Source organism: Balaenoptera borealis, assembly GCF_965194805.1.
Source record: "Balaenoptera borealis genome assembly, chromosome: X".
In the NCBI taxonomy this organism is placed as follows: Eukaryota; Metazoa; Chordata; class Mammalia; order Artiodactyla; family Balaenopteridae; genus Balaenoptera; species Balaenoptera borealis.
Window position 1 is genome coordinate 99,902,625 of NC_138881.1, and position 18,776 is coordinate 99,921,400.

The 18,776-nt window shown below is 42.2% G+C and overlaps 1 protein-coding gene across 1 annotated transcript in view; it reads right to left on the bottom strand.

Moving 5' to 3' along the window:
- The window catches only part of KIAA1210, a 51,873-nt gene that overhangs the window by 14,884 nt on the left and 18,213 nt on the right, over nucleotides 1-18,776 (bottom strand). Inside the window, exons 4-7 of the mRNA XM_082377019.1 lie at nucleotides 15,873-15,943; nucleotides 10,070-10,238; nucleotides 3,437-3,563; nucleotides 2,972-3,121 (exon numbers count right to left, since the gene is read on the bottom strand). Of these exons, the coding sequence (XP_082233145.1) occupies nucleotides 2,972-3,121; nucleotides 3,437-3,563; nucleotides 10,070-10,238; nucleotides 15,873-15,900 (474 nt within the window). The 5' untranslated portion in view covers nucleotides 15,901-15,943. The remainder of the gene's footprint in view (nucleotides 1-2,971; nucleotides 3,122-3,436; nucleotides 3,564-10,069; nucleotides 10,239-15,872; nucleotides 15,944-18,776) is intronic.

The following is an 18,776-nucleotide window of genomic DNA, read 5'->3' on the forward strand; positions in this document are numbered from 1 at the left end:
TGAAGGTGAGTCTTCGAGTTATGATCTGGGCTTGGCATCCAAACTCCAATCCTGATTTCTATCACTCTATCAGTCCAGGAATTGTCTGGATCAAATCTTGACCGTGGTGGTTGCTTATCTTAAGCCTGTCAAGATTGATTTTCTGGGATTTTTAGAAAATCTACAGAACTAGTCCTGGTTAGAACTGGTTTACTAGTTTTCTGAAGTAGATAAAATTGATCATTTGGGTTTACCTTGAGCTTCAGCAGACTGATTTAGTTGATTCCAGTTTGAAGTTCATGGTACACTTGAATTTGAGGCACTGGTCCCTGACATGGTCCTCTTGATGTGGATCAGAATACCTGATTTTATCTTTAACAAATACTGGCTAAGCATGTACAGTGTACCATACCCATTTTAGGCAGTGGGCCTACAGCAATAAACAGAACAAAATCCTTGTTGTCATGGAGCTGACATACTTGCTTCTGTCATAGGCTCTGCTCCTGCTCAGGACAGACGGCAGTCAAACTCTCAAAGCCAAAGAAAAGGGGCCACAGTGAGTTTCTGCCTGTGGGGTACTCCCAGCCAATGTCTAAGGTGCCCTCTTATTACTACCAGGCCCCACTGGGGGCTCTTGAGGAGAGACCTTGGGGATTAACCATCTCCAAGCCCTACTGTGATAATAATCACTATACTAATGGCAGCTAACTTTTACTGAAGGCTTTACTCTGCTTTAATCTTTATTATTTCCTTCCCCTTGCTAGCTTTGGGTTTAGCTTGCTTTACCCTTTCTAGTTCCTTAATCTGGAGAGTTAAGTTATTGATTTGAGATTTTTCTCCCTGCCAGGCAGGGAGTGCTCTCCATAGATGTATTTCATTCAAACCTTACAATTCTTTGAAAGCATTTGCTCTTGTGGTCTCCATATTACCGATGGGGAAAACCAGGTCTGAGAAATTACATGACTGGCCCTAACTCTCACAGTGGCAGAGCAAGCATCTGAAAAGGTCTGCTTGTCTTTAAGCCTATGTTCTTAACCCATCTGCACTCCTGTCTCCTAACTACAGGGGCCAGGAAGGGGATGTCCCATATTCAAGTTCAGGAAGTTTAAAGGCAACAGCCAGAAGAGGTGGTGCGCCTGCTTCCTTAAGAAGGGCTGCAGAGGGAGAGTCGGGTCTGTGAGCAATAAGAAAAGCTGCTTTGTAGTCTCAGTTTCTTAAATTACTGAATTCAGTTTGATTCAACAATAAGAAGATGCTAATAATCTGCTATTACCTCTTCTTGTCAATTTGTCCTCAAATAAAAAGAACATGAAACATCTTGAAGAGTAATCTAGGCACCCACATTCCTAACACTTCAGATAGGACGTCAGGTGAAAATTTGCCAGTAGCATATGCTTGTCAGAGATGAATCCATGCGTGTCTAAGTATGCACAGCTGGGGCGGTGAAACTCCAAATGGCTCATGAAATCACTTATGGTTCCTTTGGCCGTTCACTCCTCTCCTACTTAGATAACTGTGGTAATTCTAGAGCTAATACATGTCGATGGGCGCTGACACCCCCTCTTGGGGGGTGGGGGATGCGTGCATTTATCAGATCAAAACAAAAAATTGGCTCGGTCTTGGTATTTCTAACAAAACTGTATGCCTGGATTTCCTCTCCCGCAATCTCCCAGTTGCTCTGAATGTCACTTAATCCATTAAGAATCCTGCTCCTTCAAGGGACCCAACCATTGGCCAAGTCCGTATTTACCCCAGCTTCTATGCAACACTGCATGTCAGGACCATTGACTTAATGCTATCAAGCACCCTGTCATTTAGGAATGTCACCCTGGCACTTAAGGGAAGTTTCCCACGCAAACATCAATCTGGTTGTTGATGACTCAGCTTCTGTTAACACCCTACTCCATCTTCAGCCCTGTTTCCCAGGGGAGGGACTAAGGGAGCAAACCAAAAGTATGAGGTGTGGGCCCAAACCAGACATTTAAGAAAACCTGTCTGTGGGCTACTGTAGTTTTCCCTGCCCCCTTCATTGTGGGAAGAAATGCCCCTAGAATCTTTTTCTTATCTTTTTTTATTTTAATGGGCTATCTCTTCTATAAGAGTCTCTTTGTTTCTGGGACTGAGAGGAGGAAGAGAAGGAGGAGTCCAGGAAACAGTTTTCCCCTTTCTGAATATGAGAAATAACCCCGTGGCATTTGGTCATGTGTACCTGGATTTTTGCCACTGGATGCCAAGGGAGTATAGCTGTGGAGACAAGGGAAAGCTGGTGTTGATGTTTAAAACTGAAGAAGACTGGAAAGTTCATGGAAGTGACTTTTCCTGCTGTAGTGCAAGAGGCCAACAGTCTGCTGACCTAGGGGCTGCTTTACAACCATAAGATCAGCGCTACTGGTGACCATCTCAGTGTTTGCTTCTCCACCCTTCATGGCTAATGTACCCAGCAGAACTTCCACACACAGTATGAAAACCAGAGCGAGAGATAGGGGGTCTTAAGCAGACATGTCAGAAATAAGCCCCAGTTACCTCTTGCCAAATGCAAAATAATCAGCTCTCTAGTGGAGAAGAGTCTGACTGAGCAATGGGTAGGGGTAACTGGAGGTAAGAGACTTTTCTACGTATGTGTTGCATTTTACAGAGACTAAAGATGTACCCTCCTTCCTGTGAAGGCAGGGCCAGAGAAGCTCAACATCTTAGAGATTGGGGTAAGGGAAAGACTATGGGTTTGGAGGTCAACACATCTGGGTCAGAGTTCCAGGTCTACCACTAACTATATGGGTCAGCTTGAGCAATTTCTTTAATCTCTCTGAATCTTTATTCAATCCTCACGAGCAACCCTTTGAGGTAGATATTAATATTATACCCAATGTAGATGAGGAAAGGAAGGCTTAGAGAGGTCAAGCAACCAGCCCAAAGTCTCAGAGTCAATAAGTAGCAGAGCAAGGATTCAAGTGTAGGTCTATCTGTCCGACTTTGAACAATTCTCCTCGATTACCTCAGTGATCTTGGAGCCTGCTACCTCAGTGATCTTGGTGCCTGCAACCCAGACTCCACTTCTGGGCACATATTGCGGTGTAGCTCCAAACACAGCCCCATGCGTACTACCAGTCCAAGCTCTAGGCAGAGTTCTAAAATCATGAGATCTCTGTGGAAGAAAGAAAAAACATGGGGGTTGGAATGCCTGCACGTTAACAGTGGAATGTCACTGTCATAATACTTAAAGCATTCTTGGGGTGTGTAAAGAGAAGTGAATATGGTGATACCAGCCAACACTGTGTGCCGGGCACTAGGTAAGCACATCATGTATTTATTTGTTCTCTCATTCAATGTTTCCAACAGTGGGGTAGAATCAGCTGAGAAGCAGGTCCAAATTCCTCCCTCCTTGTTTTTTGACAGGAGAGGAGTAGGGAATGGAAGATGAGTAGTCCAATTAGGCACTGATGCTCGAGTTCACTATTACCTGAAGCAGTCTGCCTCTCTGGACCTCTGGAGAGGGGCATATTCTGCTTCCTGATCTTTCAGACTCACACTCCAACATGAAGATGCTGTCATGGGACAGGGCTTTGTTCCCCATGCTGCTCTTGGCCCTGGACAGGAAGGAAAAAGTCTTATGAAAGCAGCCAAGGGAACCAAAGGAACCAAAGACACATGTATCAATATGTCTATAATATGGCCTACCATAGACACCTCAGAAGCATATGTGCTGACACAGAAAGTTGTCCGTGAGATATAGAGTGAAAAAAATAAAGAATAGTGTGGTCCTATTTAATACATATACATATATTACATACATATGTAGTTTGTGTTCATAGAGAAAAGTCTGGAAGGATATCCACCAAATTGTTAGTGGTGGTTCCCTCTGAGGAATGGCACTAGGAACAGGAGGGGTATTTTCATTTTATACTCTATGTACTTCTGCATAATTTTGATTTTTTTAAATGATCAACATGTATCTTTTTTATATAATAGCTTTACTTTTACTGAGATATAGTTTACATACCATACAATTCACCATTGAAAGTATACAGTTCAGTAGTGGCAACACTGTGGAAGGGGAGGGAAGACCCTGAATCTTGCTATTATTAAGATGAGAGTTATAAAAGATCTTTCACACCCAATTTGTGTCTAATGTTTTTGTTTTGATTAAAAATATCAAATATGTGCCCAGATGCTGGATACTTTCATTCACCAGGTCTTTTCCTCTTTCACACAAGGGTTCTGCAATATATTTGTCCTGTTTTCAAAGTCATCTTATGCACCCACCCTACCCACCTCCAGCTTGCTAAACCCAGATGGAAACACTTTCTGATTGGGAATGGAACCAGGTTGATAAGAATTACATTAGGACAAATCAGGGGAAAGTTAGAAGCAAATGAAAGGCTAAAGGCACAAAACACTCCTTTGGGGATGTGGGAATATATTTCACCTTTTAAAATTTTCAACCAAAGACATCACAAGAAAAGAAAACTACAAACCAATATATCTTATGAATATAGATGCAAAAATCTTCAATGAAATACTAGCCATCTGAATCCAGCAACATATAAAAAGAATTATACACTATGACCAAGTAGGACTTGCAAGGAATGCAAGGTTACTTTAATATATGAAAATCAATTAATGTAATATACAATATCAATAGAATAAAAAGAAGAAACCACATACATGTTCACTTCAATAGATGCAGAAAAAGCATTTGTAGAATCCAACACTTTTTCATGAAAAATACACTCAACCTTGACGGAGAACATCTGTGAGAAGCACACAGCTAATATCATAATGATGAAAGACTGGATGCTTCCTCCCTCGGATCAAGAACAAGACAAGGATGTCTGCTCTCACCACTTCTAGTCTGCATTGTACTGGGTTCTAGCCAGGGAAATTAGGTAAGAAAATGAAATAAAAGGTATCCATCCTGGACAGGGAGAAGTGAAATTATCTCTAATCACGGATGACATAATCTTGTGTATAAAACTCCTAAGGAACCCATTAAAAACTACTAGAACTAATCAATGAGTTCAGCAAGGTTGCAGGATGCAAGACCAATATACAAAAATTGATTGTATTTCTATATACTTGCAATGAACAATCCAAAAGTGAAATTTAGAAAACACTTCCATTTACAATACCACCAAAAAGAATAAAATATGGATGGACCTAGAGATTATTATGCTAAGTGAAATAAATCAGACAGAGAAAGACAAATACCATATGATCTCACTTATATGTGGAATCTAAAAAACAAAACAAAAAACAAGACAAAACAGAAACAGACTTATAGATACAGACAGCAAACGGGTGGTTGCCAGAGAGGAGGGGAGGTGGGGGGCTGGGCTAAATAGGTGAAGGGGATTAAGAGATACAAACTCCCAGGTATAAAATAAATGTCACGGGGATGTACTATACAACATAAGGAATATAGTCAATAATACTGTAATAATTTTGTGTGGTGACAGATGGCTACTAAACTTATCATGGTGATCATTTCATAATGTATTTGATCAACTCAGTATGTTGCACACCTGAAACTAACATAATATTGTATGTCAACTATACTTCAATTTAAAATTTTTTATAAAAAAGAATAAAATAGGAATAAATTTAACAAAAGCTGTGTAAAACTTATACTCTGAAAACTATAAAACACTGATGAAAGAAATTAAAGAAGACCTAAATAAATGGAAAGACAACCTATGTTCACAAATTGGAAGACAATCTTGTCAAGAGGGCAATACTCCACAAATTGATCTACAGATTTAATGCAATCTCTTTAGAAATTTCAGCTGCCTTAAATTTTTTTTTGCAGTAATGGACAAGCTGATCTTAAAATTCAAAGCGAAGTGCTAGGGACCACAAATAGCCAAAACAATCTTGAAAACGATGCATAAAGTTGGAGGACTCACACTTGCCAATTTTAAACTTACGACAAAGCTACAGTAATCAAGACAGTGTAGTACTGGCATGATAGACATATAGATCAATGAAATAGAATGGAGAGTCCAGAAATGAACCCATTAATCTATGGTTAACTGATTTGCAAGAAGGGTGCCAAGACCATTCAATTGGGAAAGAATAGTTTTTTTAATAAATGGTGCTGGGACAACTGGATAGCCGCATGCAAGAGAATGAAGTTAGACCCTTATTTCATGCCATATATAAAAATTAACTCCAAATGGGTCAAAGACCGAAATATAAGAGCCAGAACTCTTAGAAGAAACCATAGGGGTATATCTTCATGACCTGGATTTGGCAATGGATTCTTAGACATGACACTAAAAACTTAAGCAACAAAAGGAAAAAAAACAGATAAATAGATTTCATCAAAATTACAACCTTTTGTACTTCAAAAGACAACCCACATAATGGGAGAAAAACTGTATACCTGATAAGGGACTTGTATCTAGAATATATAAGAAACTCTTACAATTCAATAATAAAAATAAAAAAGAATGAAATTTTGCCATTTGCAGCAACATAATGGACTTGGAGGAGATTATGCTAAGTGAAATAAGTCAGACAGAAAAAGACAAGTACTGTATGACAGCACTTATATGTGGAATCTAAAAACTACAACAAACTAAGAATAAAACAAAAAGAAGGAGACTCACAGATACAGAGAACAAACTAGTGGTTACCAGTGGGAAGAGGGAAGGTGGAAGGGCAATATAGGGGTAAGGGGGGAAAAGGGTTACTATGGGATTATATGAAATCATGTGTGTGAAACTTTTGAAAATTGTAAAGCACAATAGAATTTAAAGAATCTTTCATTCAAAAAATAAAAAATAAAAATATAGATAACCTAATTAAAAATGGACAAAGGATCTCAATAAACATTCCTCCAAAGAAGGCATACAAATAGCTAACAAACCCATGAAAAGATGCTCAACATCATTAGTCAGCAGGGAAATACAAATTCAAACTATAATGAAATGCCACTTCATACTCACTAGAATGGCTAGAAACAAAACTAAGATAACAAGTATTGGCAAGGTTGTAGAGAAATTGGAAACCCCATACACTGCTGGTGGGAATGTAAAAGAATTCAGAAACTTTGGAAAACAGTCTGGTGGTTCCTTGAAAAATTAAACATTAAATTACCATGTGACCCAGCAACCTCACTCCTAGGTATATACCCAAGAGAAATAAAAATATATCTATCCAAAAACTTATATACAAATCTCCACAGCAGCATGCTTCATAATAGCCAAAAGGTGGAAATAACCCAATATCTGTCAATTGATGAGTGCATAAAGTGTAATATATCCATGCAGTAGAATACAATTCAATTTTTAAAGGAATAAAGTACTGATACATGTTACAACATGGATGACTCCTGAAGACATGCTAAGGGAATCAAGCCAGTCACAAAAGACCATACATTGTATGATTCCATATATATGAAATATCCAGAATAAGCAAATTTATAGAGGCAGAAAGTAGATAAGTGGCCACCTATGATTGGACTGTGGTTAGGCAGGAATGGAGATTGACTGCTAATGGGTACAGGGGTTCTTTTAGGAAGGGATGAAAATGTTTTCAAATTAAAGTAATTTTTAATACTTCAAATACTTTTTATCCATTTATTATCTTTATTACCAAATTATACATGTAGGTTGGCATTTTTAAAAAGAATCTGTAAATGGTAACTAGAGTAGCAGCTCAGGCAGTGTAGGGCTAGCACCCACCTTGTCATTGTGCCTGGCTGAGGGATGAGCACGTGGGATATTTGACTGTGACACACTCCGAGGACAATGTGGTGCTCTGGGGATTAAAATGGCACCCACGCTAAGGTGGCTTGTGGGCCAGCAGGGGAGGAGAGGAGGCAGATGTCTGCCACTTTGAAGTAAAGTCCTACCCACATTTTCCCTAAAACTCTCCTACCCAGGTGGCCCTGGTGGTGAAGGTAAGATTCTCTGCTTTATGAAAATAGCAGAAAATTAACGTGACTCTAGAGAAACACAATGGAGTTGTTTCTGCTGCAGCACTGGGAGAGCATCTCTACACGTTCGCTCATTATGCACACATACACACTTCCATTCACTGCTTCTCTATGACCTGCTGGCTCAAATCAGGCTCGAGACCAGTGTAGGATCTGTGACTACCCCACCTCCCCTGCTTTGTGCAGAAAAACTGCAAGGAAATGTTAGGCCATAAGTGGGCTTAGAAACTCTGGCCTTTCCATGCCGTGCATCAGCCAGAGTATAACCATTGAACTGGCTCTCTAGTGTCAAGCCCTCCCTGATCAAAGGATTACATTAGCACCAGCTGTGGTCAGGGTTGTCGGAAACCAAACCTCCTGTCCACTCCCTGGAGGCAAAGAAAAGAAAACACATCCAAAATCCAAATAAAATCTTGGCCTTAATTAAATGCAATAAAGTGTAGTACACCAGCACCCACGAAAAAATCAAATAGAGGAATGGGATTTGTCCGTTCTATCAGATACAGCTTAAAACACTCTTGGAAATAGATACTGGACCTATTGTACAGCACAGGAGAGGGCTGGCCATAAGTTTTGTTATGACTGATCGCTTCAATGGATGAAAAAAGCTGATCTCCCTAACTCCCGAGTGATATTCTCCAGGGTTTCTCCCCTAGCAATTAAGCAAGAGGTTCGGGTCAGGGGTGAACTTCAGGCCTCCTAAGGTATATTCTTAATTAATTTACGCTCCTTGCAAAAAAAAAAAAAAAAAAAAAAGACCAATCTCAGGTCCTTAGAAAAACACGCTTCCTCATGTATGAACTAGTTCATGCACTTATACTCACTCCCTCTCACTCTCCCTTCCTCCCTTCCCCTCACTCTCCCTTCCCCTCACTCTCCCTTCCTCCCTTCCGCCCCGCCCCAGAGGTGGGCATGCACACACCTTCTTAGTCTGGAGAATACATCAGACTAAGTGGACCATTTTGAAGGGAGAGGCGCAAGTAAAAAGGGGCAAGGTAGAACTTCAGTAGAGACAGCCCTTGCCAATTTGTAGAGACAAAGCAGAATAAACCCAAACTTCCCTCTCCCACCTCACTCTCTGGTTTTTTTGTTGGGCTAGTCTTAGTTTTCCTTAGACCTCTAATGCAATGGTCTATAATGGTATGATTTGTGAGGTACGAGGCAAGCCCCTTTGCAAAACCATCTCCCTTGCTAGTAAAGCTATCTGAAATACCTCACATTCAATGCACTCATTAAGGTCCTTTTTAAGGAGACCTACGTGCTGTTAGTGGGCAGTATAACATGTTTGCTAACTGTCCCATTTACCTCCAAGTAAAGCCTTGAGGGAATGGGTAGCAGTACACGTGAGCTCTGTAGGGAGTCCAGATAAGCCTGGAGTTTAAGGCCAGGGGAACAGACCCAAGTGGAACTCCATAGACAGGAATCCAACTGATCCAGGAACAGCTGCAGGTACTGGGCGTCCAGATTTTCCACAATAAGATGTGGAAGTTGAGGCTTCAAAGATGAAAATTTGAATAGGAGTGGCAATGGTGGCTGAGAAACAGCCTTCCCCACCTCCTGTGACTGGTTACGGCGTTTCCCCCAGTCTCCCGGGACGGAGGGAGAAATGAATTTGGGTTCTTTGTTTGCTTGCTTTTTTGTTCTTACATTAACACAGTGACTTCACCCTTATGCCCCAACCCAGCCAGATGGCTTCACTATCTAAGACTTTAATCACGCATTACGAGATCTGGAGTCTGAGGGCTGGGCAAGCAAACCAGATCAAGCTTCCTAAACGACGGAGGCCATCCTGACCTTATGAAAGAGTCCTCCAGCTCCTAACTAATGGTAGGCCCCTACATGTCACTGTAGCTGTGACAGCGCAGGTTGCCCTGATCTACCCGCACCCTCTCACGCAGCACTCTTGGGGGAGGGGGTATGCATTTGTCACGCGCCATCCAACCCACTGAGCTGTGCAGCCCAGAGAGCAAACATATATATATATATATATATATACGCGCACAGGGAAAGGCCTCCAGACCCAGCTCCCACAGGCAGGGAGGCCGAGAGTCCCTGGGACCAAAGGCCCATTGGAGATTTGGCTGCCAAAGGGGGACCTGGATCTAGCTACCTGCCCCTTGCCCCGCCCCCACTCCCCACCCCACCTGAGCTTACCCAGGCTTGGTTTGTTGACGTTCCCAAACTGGCTTCATAGAAGAGATGTTAATACTGTCACTGGACAAGCTTGGTTTGAGCCTCCTCTTTCCCTGGGTATCTTCAGGCTCTTTTTTCTTCTTCTTGCCAAAAAATCTCTTGAAGCCTTTAAATTTGGATTTCTCCTTTCCTGGAAGTTAGAATTGAAAGTGAGGCAGAGTGTGATGGTGGAAGGGAAGACAGGAGAGGAAACGGCCCTTGTTGCAGGAATGAGCACTATGATCCCAGAAGCCCTCCAGGTCTCGGCCCTCGGCCCCAGTGCCCACAGCACCTTTCATCTGGTTTGTTCTCTTCTTAGTAACTCACTAACAAAGTATCTGAGTCTCTGGTGAAAGCAGAAGCTCAGATCCCAGCTTGTGGCCTCTGGGCAGCCTCTATTCTGGCTCAACTCACCGTGTGTTCACTTGCCACTCAATTTCAACTATTAACACACACCTCTTTAGAAGTTCATTCATATGCACTAAGAAGTTCATTCATATGCAGCAATTCTTGAGCCAACATAAGCACTTGGTACCCCGGTCGCTGGAGTCATGGTGATCCAGTTGGGGAGCGAAGCTTCCACATGTGACAAACTCTTCAGGACCCTTGGAAATCCCTGTGGGAGTTGGTACTGCCCAAGCTGTGCGCTGAAAGGATGCAGACCCAAGGAGTGAGTGCAGTGGGGTTGGTGCAGTCAGGGAAGACGTCCTCAAGGAAGGGATTTATGAGCAAGGGAGAGGGCTGGGAATGGGGAAGAAAGGGCTGCTGGGCAAAGAAGCTCCCTGTGCAAAAGACATGACAAAATCACCTACCAAAGAGTTTTGCAAGGGAGGATGTGTGTGAGTGTGTATGTGTGTGTGTGTGTGTGTGTGTGTGTGTGTGTGTATTATGTGCATTGTGTATGTTCTTCAATTATTACTGATTGGTTCAGATTATCTACAGTGCTGATGCCCTCTGCACATGCAGATAATTGAAAGTTTGCTCTATCATAATAAAAAACCAGGGCAGCAGTGAGGAACGTGAGCTTTAAATGCTCCTCAGGCTCTGTTTGGGCTGATTAAACAGAGTTTAAGGGTGTGCTTTGCAACAAGACTCTTCTGAAACTTCAGCATGCCTATGTGTATGGTGAAGCGCCAAGAAACGGGGTAACGGTGTTGTCTCTCCAATGCACGTATGCAGAACGTCTGGCAAAACACACTTTGGGAAATGCTGAAGTAGGGCTCCTTCTAGAGCTGAATGCTATGGCCAGTTTGTGTACTGATTAATCCTAGGCCTGCCTATTCAAAAGGTTTCTAAACTTCAGGGCCTCTCTTAAGTCCAGTTTCCCACCATCACTACAATTCACGCTCCTCTCTGTACACCTAAAACTTGACTGTCGGCACCACAAGTTTTACATCTGAATGTTCTCTAGTCTGCGCATTCATTTATTCATTCACCTATTCAATGAACGTTTATTAAGGTCAAGCACTTACTATGTTTTGGGTATCAGTGAGAAAGGAATAAGATACAGTTCTACGTCTTAGCTACTGTCCCCCACATCTAGGCTGTAGGCGGGCCCTCTTTAGCAGCCTCTTTAGCAACTAGCACAGTGCAAAGCACGCAGTGACACTCAAGAGACAACTGAGTCCATTGAGGGGTGCAGAATACCAACACAGCTTGTCACTTCCCTTAAACTGAGATCACTGAGCAGAGCCATCCTTAAGCATCCTATAATTTATACACTGGCCCTTATTGGGGTTGACATAAATTATAAATAATGTGGTAAAGAGCTTGGCATAGGATCTGGCATGTAGTAAATGCTAATAAATGTGAGCTAAAATTAGGGAATCAATAATTGTCTATTAAGACCAGATTCAATTCCATCTGTAGAAATGATCTATCAATTCTATCCATCTACTCTATCTATCTAGCGATAAGGGGAAGAACCCCATATCTATAACTCAATAGTTAACTCTAAAATATACATGATTAGAAGCAGAAGCCAGCACGGGTTGGGGCAATACAAGAAGATGGTAGGGCTGTGTGCTTGGTAATCGTTGCTTAAGTAACTTCAGTTTTGAATGATTTGAGGAATTTCTCATCTACTAGGATGTACCTATATAGATAGGGTCATGGTTAGGATAAACTTGGCAATTCTACCTTGAGATAGACAGAATAAAGAGCAAAGGTACAATAGGAAACATGTTTTCCCAAGCTTCCTTCTTCAATTTTTTAAGGAAAAAAATTAAACTAATTTCTATGATAATAAATTATTTTAAATGATATTTGACCTCACAGAACCACTGTGAGGATTCAACGTGAAAGTGCTGAAAAGTATACAGGATGGAGTAGGCTGGCTCTAAAGTAATCTCTATTTTGCTCTCCGGCCTTCTTTCTTAATCTTCCCACCCCCAGAGGATTTCTAAAATCCATGAAATAGTGAGATTTTTATGTAAAATCCTGATTACTATACTATACTAATTACTATAATCAGTTTTTTGCTGGGATGTATTTACCAACTGGACCTCTGGGGAAAATGCCCTTATTTGTAATATTTGTCTACTTCTGTGGTGTAAATCCTCCCATCATGGTCAATTTCAAGCTACTAACATGACATTTAGGGAGAGATGTGCATCAGCCTCCCAAGCCAGTGTAAGGTAGCTCCAACACACCACTAAATAACTCCTGCCCAGTGAGGATGAACTGGGCAGTGTCCCCTCACAAACGGGAAGGAGCCTTTGCAGGCACTGCCATTGTTCAAACAGAAGGAATGAGACTTATTGATTCTTGACAGGTGGATCCTCTTCTGGCCTTCTGAAATGAGAACAACTTTCTGCTCAGAGTGTTTGGAAACATAATGATTGTTGCCCTCCTTGCTTTGAAATCCCAGAATGGAAGGGAGGAGGGCAAAGCTAGACGATTTGGAGTTGCAAACCCGCTTCTCACAAACCAGCAAAGACAGAGGGGACAGAATCAGTAGGGGGTAGCTCAGTCTGTGACACAATCTACAAACACTTAATAACTGAATAAAAACACTTCTAATAAACTTTTCAGGCTGTAAAACTGAATGTACCAAACATAGTCATTGTATGAGCAAACCAAATTATGCATTAACACATTTTTATGTTCCTAAATTAACCAAACGACTAGTGACTATAGAACTGGAAAAGGTGTTAAAAATTAAGTATGCATATATTCCAATGTTTCCCTAGTCTTCCATTTTTGCTCGGCAGAAACAACTTATTTTCCCACGAGGATTTAAAATACCTTAAGCAATGCATGCTTCTTTCAACCCTGGCCACTAGGAGGCAAAGAATGTTTCCTTTCCTCCCTCGGGGGTAGCTCTGGGTATAGTGGTGGTATAGCTTTGTTGGTAGGGAGTTGGGGAGACACCAAGAGGTGGGTGGGCTGCCCATGGATCTGGGGCAGTGACTTGAAAACTGGACATAGCCTTACTAAGCAACCCATTGCCAGACATCCAGTTCAGCTGCAAGAGTCCAAGTCTTCAGCCTGCTCTGGCTTAGGAGAGCTCTCCACCCCCAACAGCATCAGACCCCGTGTATGGAGACCCTGGGAGTGAGATACAAAGCTGGGAACTGTCCACGTGCTATGTTACTTTCGAAACCCTAATGGAATCCAAGACACTTGCCATATATTCACTGGTGTAAATTGGCCTTTCAAACTTTCTTTTGCAAAGGGGTGCCTTTAAATTGCCAGCAGCTGGGGCTTCCCTGGTGGCGCAGTGGTTGAGAGTCCGCCTGCCAATGCAGGGGACACGGGTTCGAGCCCTAGTCCGGGAAGATCCCACATGCCATGGAGCAACTAAGCCCGTGCACCACAACTACTGAGCCTGTGCTCTGGAGCCCACGAGCCACAACTACAGAAGCCCTCGTGCCACAACTACTGAAGCCCACGCGCCTAGAGCCCGTGCTCTGCAACAAGAGAAGCCACCGCAATGAGAAGCCCTCGCACCGCAACGAAGAGTAGCCCCCCCGCTCACCGCAACTAGAGAAAGACCGTGTGTAGCAACGAAGACCCAACGCAGCCAAAAATAGATAGATAGATAAATAAATAAATAAATAAATTTATTTATTTTTAAAATAAAATTGCCAGCACCTGAGCCCTGCGTGGGCTGGTTTCCAAAGTTGCTGAAAGTGTAAAGGTAGATAGACCTAGACAACAGGTTTGGGTCAAAACCCACATTTGTATCCAGCAATGTCTATGGAGGTCACCTATACACTGGGTAGCTTATGCCACCACAAGGCACAGCAGTGGTGGTCAGTGAGCTGACAGCTGTTTGGACTTCTCCTGTAACAAAGCCATTGACTTCCCTGTCCAAGCCCAAGGACTACATATTCCCAAACAGGCAGTAGCTTTCAACATCCTCATCCACCGAGGGCCTGCAGTGCATCACATACCAGAAAACAGCCCATGGAAGCAGTCCTCTCCCCTACCCCCAGACAAGAACACACTTAAATCCAATGAAGAGATCATTGCTTTGGGTTGTATACTTGCTTATTTACCATGCACACAGGCAGCCCTTCTGGGTTGAACCTGAGCTTTCAAAATGCATCGCGCATAATGGTGACCTTGTTCTCTTGTGTTGCTGCTTGGAAAGAAGACTCCTCTAACCAGCCTTTCTTCCCTTCAGCCTCCCAACAGCACCTTATTCTCTGGCTGGCAATGACTAATACTAAACATGTACCCAAATGCTTGGTCTCTGTAAGAAAAACATCTTGGGAACAGAGAAAGGGCATTTCCTTACCTCCACTCTTTATCAAGATGCAGCGCATTGACATCTTTTTTTCTAGGCACCTGTCTAGCTCATATCCAAAAAGATAGATCAGTTCATTTGGCAGTTGGGGTTGCCTTGGTGAGGAGGCCTATCATTCATTTATTTATTCGTTCATTCATTACAAACTTTTGAGTGTCTAATCACTCTCTCTGAGACCCAATACTGAACAATGGTGACACAGAGATGAAGCGCCAAGCCCTGCCCTCAAGGATCCATGCACCATGTTCAGATTCCCCAACTCACATCATTAGTGAAGTCAGGCCTCCGGGAAGCCACAAGAAGGTTCCCCTCTCTCTGTCCTTCCAGACCAAGTCTTCTGCACCACACTAAGAAAACTCAGCAAACATTGAAGAACAACCCAGTGAACTGTTAAATTCAGTTCTGCCTTTAAATTCAATGGCTCATCTTATGTCTTATGGTTCCTCCCCTTCCCCCCACCTTTTTTCAGTGTCAATAAAGCTTATCATTGTTTAGTGACCTTTGCCTCTCTATTACCCCACTCATGGTCTCCTATCATTCACAGGTGGCACCATAATTTATGCAATGGATAGGTTTTGCGAAAGAAATTTTTGTAAATTGATTCCCATTTAACAGAAGCCTATGGTGGCTTCTTCGTTACTATCCCCCCTTTACTCCTCAAATTACAAATTTATCTGTTGGTTAAGTCTGGATTATTATCTACAGCAAAACCTCAGTTGAATCTCTCAGGTCCTGGCCTGCTCTGATTCTTTTTTTTTCTGATTAAGCAGAAATACTTCGCCTGCCTCAGTAAATGGAACCTGCTAACCATCCCCAAAGAAGATTGCAGGGCCTAGACAAAACTCTTTTGACTATCAGAGTTTGAGATGAAAGAGAAGAGATTAGAAGATGGAAAACTAAATATGGACTGAGTCTAGTGTCATTAGAAATTTGATATGAACTTGTTTTCTTGTGACTTGATTCTTTTTTCTAGGGGTTAAACACATTAAACAAATCTAGTTCTAGTTATCAGGATTTTATTGGGTTACTTACCTTCATCACTGGCCTCCAGAACTTCCATACTGCCAGAAATTTCACTTAGTGATTCAGCTGTAGTTCAATCACTAAAATAAAATATAGAGCAAAAAACAAAAAATCATTTACTATCTAGGATATAATACAATCATTTTACCCTACTCCTTATCCTCCAGTTAGATTCTTAAACTATGCAAGAAAAGATATACAAAGGGAATTGCCATTAGAGAGAATTATTCTTCCTTAAAAAAGACAATGATTCCACATATATGAAATGTCCAGGATAGGCAGACACATAGACACAGAAAGTGCCTTGCTTAGGGCTAGAGGGACGAGGGTGATTTTTTGAGTGATAGAGGACAGGGTCTCCTTGCTGATGACAGTGTTCTAAAATTAATTGTGGTGATGGTTGCACAACTCTGTGACTATATTAAAAAGCATTGAATTGTACACTTTAAATGGGTGAATTGTATAATATGTGAATTGTAGCTCAATAAAGCTGTTACCAAAATATAAAAGACAAATGTACAAAACCTGATCTATTGCTTTGTGTTGGGGCCCATTACATTTGGAGGCCTGTTACTATTCATGGGTGTGCCCAGGCAGACAAAATTGTATTGATAAGCCGTAAAGAAAAAAATTGAGATATTTGACTACATAAAAATTTTAAACTTTTGGCCAAAAAGAGTAAAGAGTCTACAAAAGAATAACAAACGAGGAAGCAATACTTACAACAAATATAGATAAAGGTGCCAATTTTCTTAATTTGTCAAGAGTGCATGTAAATCAATAAATGACCAGCAACTGGATATAAAATGGGGCAAAGGATACAACAGGAAGTTTATAGAAAAAGAAATACATAAAGAAAAGCTCAGTCCTACTCATAATTAAAGAAATGTAAATCAAAGTATCAAGTTAACATGTTTACCTATCAGATTGTCCAAAAGTTTTAATTTTGATGATATTCCACGCTGACAAGGATGAGAAAAATGGACACGCTCATACATTATGAAGTGTAAATTGCTCTCTGAAGAACAATTTCACAGCATCAAAAGTTAAAAATACACATACCTTTTGATCCAGTAGCATCACCACTAGAACTTCACCCTGTAGCTATACTCACACTTGTACACAAAAATATGTATGCAAGAATGTTTATCACAGCATTGTTCTAAGCAGCCCAAAGTGGGAAACAACCAAAGTGACCATCAAAAGGATAATCCTCCCATGACTCTGATTCTATATCACGGGAGAATTGTCTGTCCCTGGGCTCCTTTCCATTAGTGCAGATAATCAATTGAGAGCCTACTGTGCACTTTCAGTCTAGCCTTCTAGCCAGGGAAGCATGTCAGTTGATAATCAAACCTTTATAAATCAATGCTGACATTTCTGATGGGAGTCTGTGGTGCAGGGGAGGGGGATCTGATGAGCAGGCCCAGAGAAAGGAGCAAGAGCGCTGCGGAGAGGCCAGCAGAGACTGCCCTCATCATAGCTCGCCTTGGGGTCTGGACGTGACTGACTCAAGTACCATCAAGTTGGATTAAGTAGATTCTGGAGCCCCCCTCCCTACACTAGATCTGTCCTGCTCCCAGAAACAGTCAAGCTGCCATTGCTGTTTCATGGATGGGCTCCAGGCCCATCCCGTGCTGCCCTCTAGCCGTTAAGCCCCTGATACTTCTCTGGAGCTAGACAGGGGTGACCACAGGCTCTGAGGTTAAGGTGAATTTGAGAGGTCACCCACTGAGAGTGACTGAGGCCTTGGAAAGGAAAAGCTTCCAAACCACAGGGAGAGCCGACAGGGTCCTGGTGTCAAGATGGCTTGAGACCCTCTCACTGAGAAGTCCTATGGTTCCCCACAGTGTGTGTTCTTTCTCGCTGCAATAAGTAATAAACCTAGCTTGTTCAACAGCAGGTGTGTTGCAGGTGGGCTTTGGCTGAAAGGTATTGACACTTTATTCAAGTCACTCAAACTCTATGAGCCAATATCATAATTCTACCTGAAGATGACAACCCCAGGCCCACACAATGCTCACTAATTACCACACACACATATACACACACATACACAAGTTCCATCTGGAGATCTGGACAGAGCAAAGGGGTAGGGGAATTCAGAAGGCCCTCAGAAATTCAGCAGGAGGACAGGAGAATTCCTTGGACCAGGAACAATTCACATCACTGGTGAGTCCCTAGGCCATCTTAATAAACATGGCAGCACCCCAGCCCCTGCCACTAAGAAAGGCTTCTTAGACACTGGGGAAATAAACTACCTCTGAACTTTAGAGAAGCCCGTGGAAAAGGAGCCCATTTTCCAAAATGCCAGGCCACAGCAGGCTAACATTGCCCCTGACCCACCACTGTCAGGGGCAGAAGAAGAAAGGGGAATGATAACCAAAGAGAAAAATATGAAAGACAAAGGCAGAACAAAGAAAGAGGGCATCATGGCGGCATCTGCATCCCTGGAGCGCTAATAGAATCATTGGATCTAACTAACTTTTGAATTTACACTGTCTCAAATTCTTTCTGGCATACTTACCTTGTATCCCTGACTGCAGGCCCTGAGGACAGTAGAACCATCGGCTGAGCTATCTCCTCTTCCAAACCAACCAACCAACGACCACAACAAAACATATAAACCTCCCCGTGATTCGAAATCCTCTTCCTGTTACCACCCATTTCTCTGCCTCTCTTTAAAGCCAAACTCTGAAAGGTTATCTATACTTACTACCTTTATGTCTTCACTTCTTATTCTTCTGCACTCTCTCCAGCTGGCCTTCCAAATCCAACTGCTTCCAAACTGCTCCACTAAATCTGCTCTCGTTCCATCCACCCGTCTGTTACTTGACCTCCCGGCAGCGTGTGACACTCCCTCTTTTTTGAATAATTTTATCACTTGCCTTTCTGAACATCACATTCCCTTCA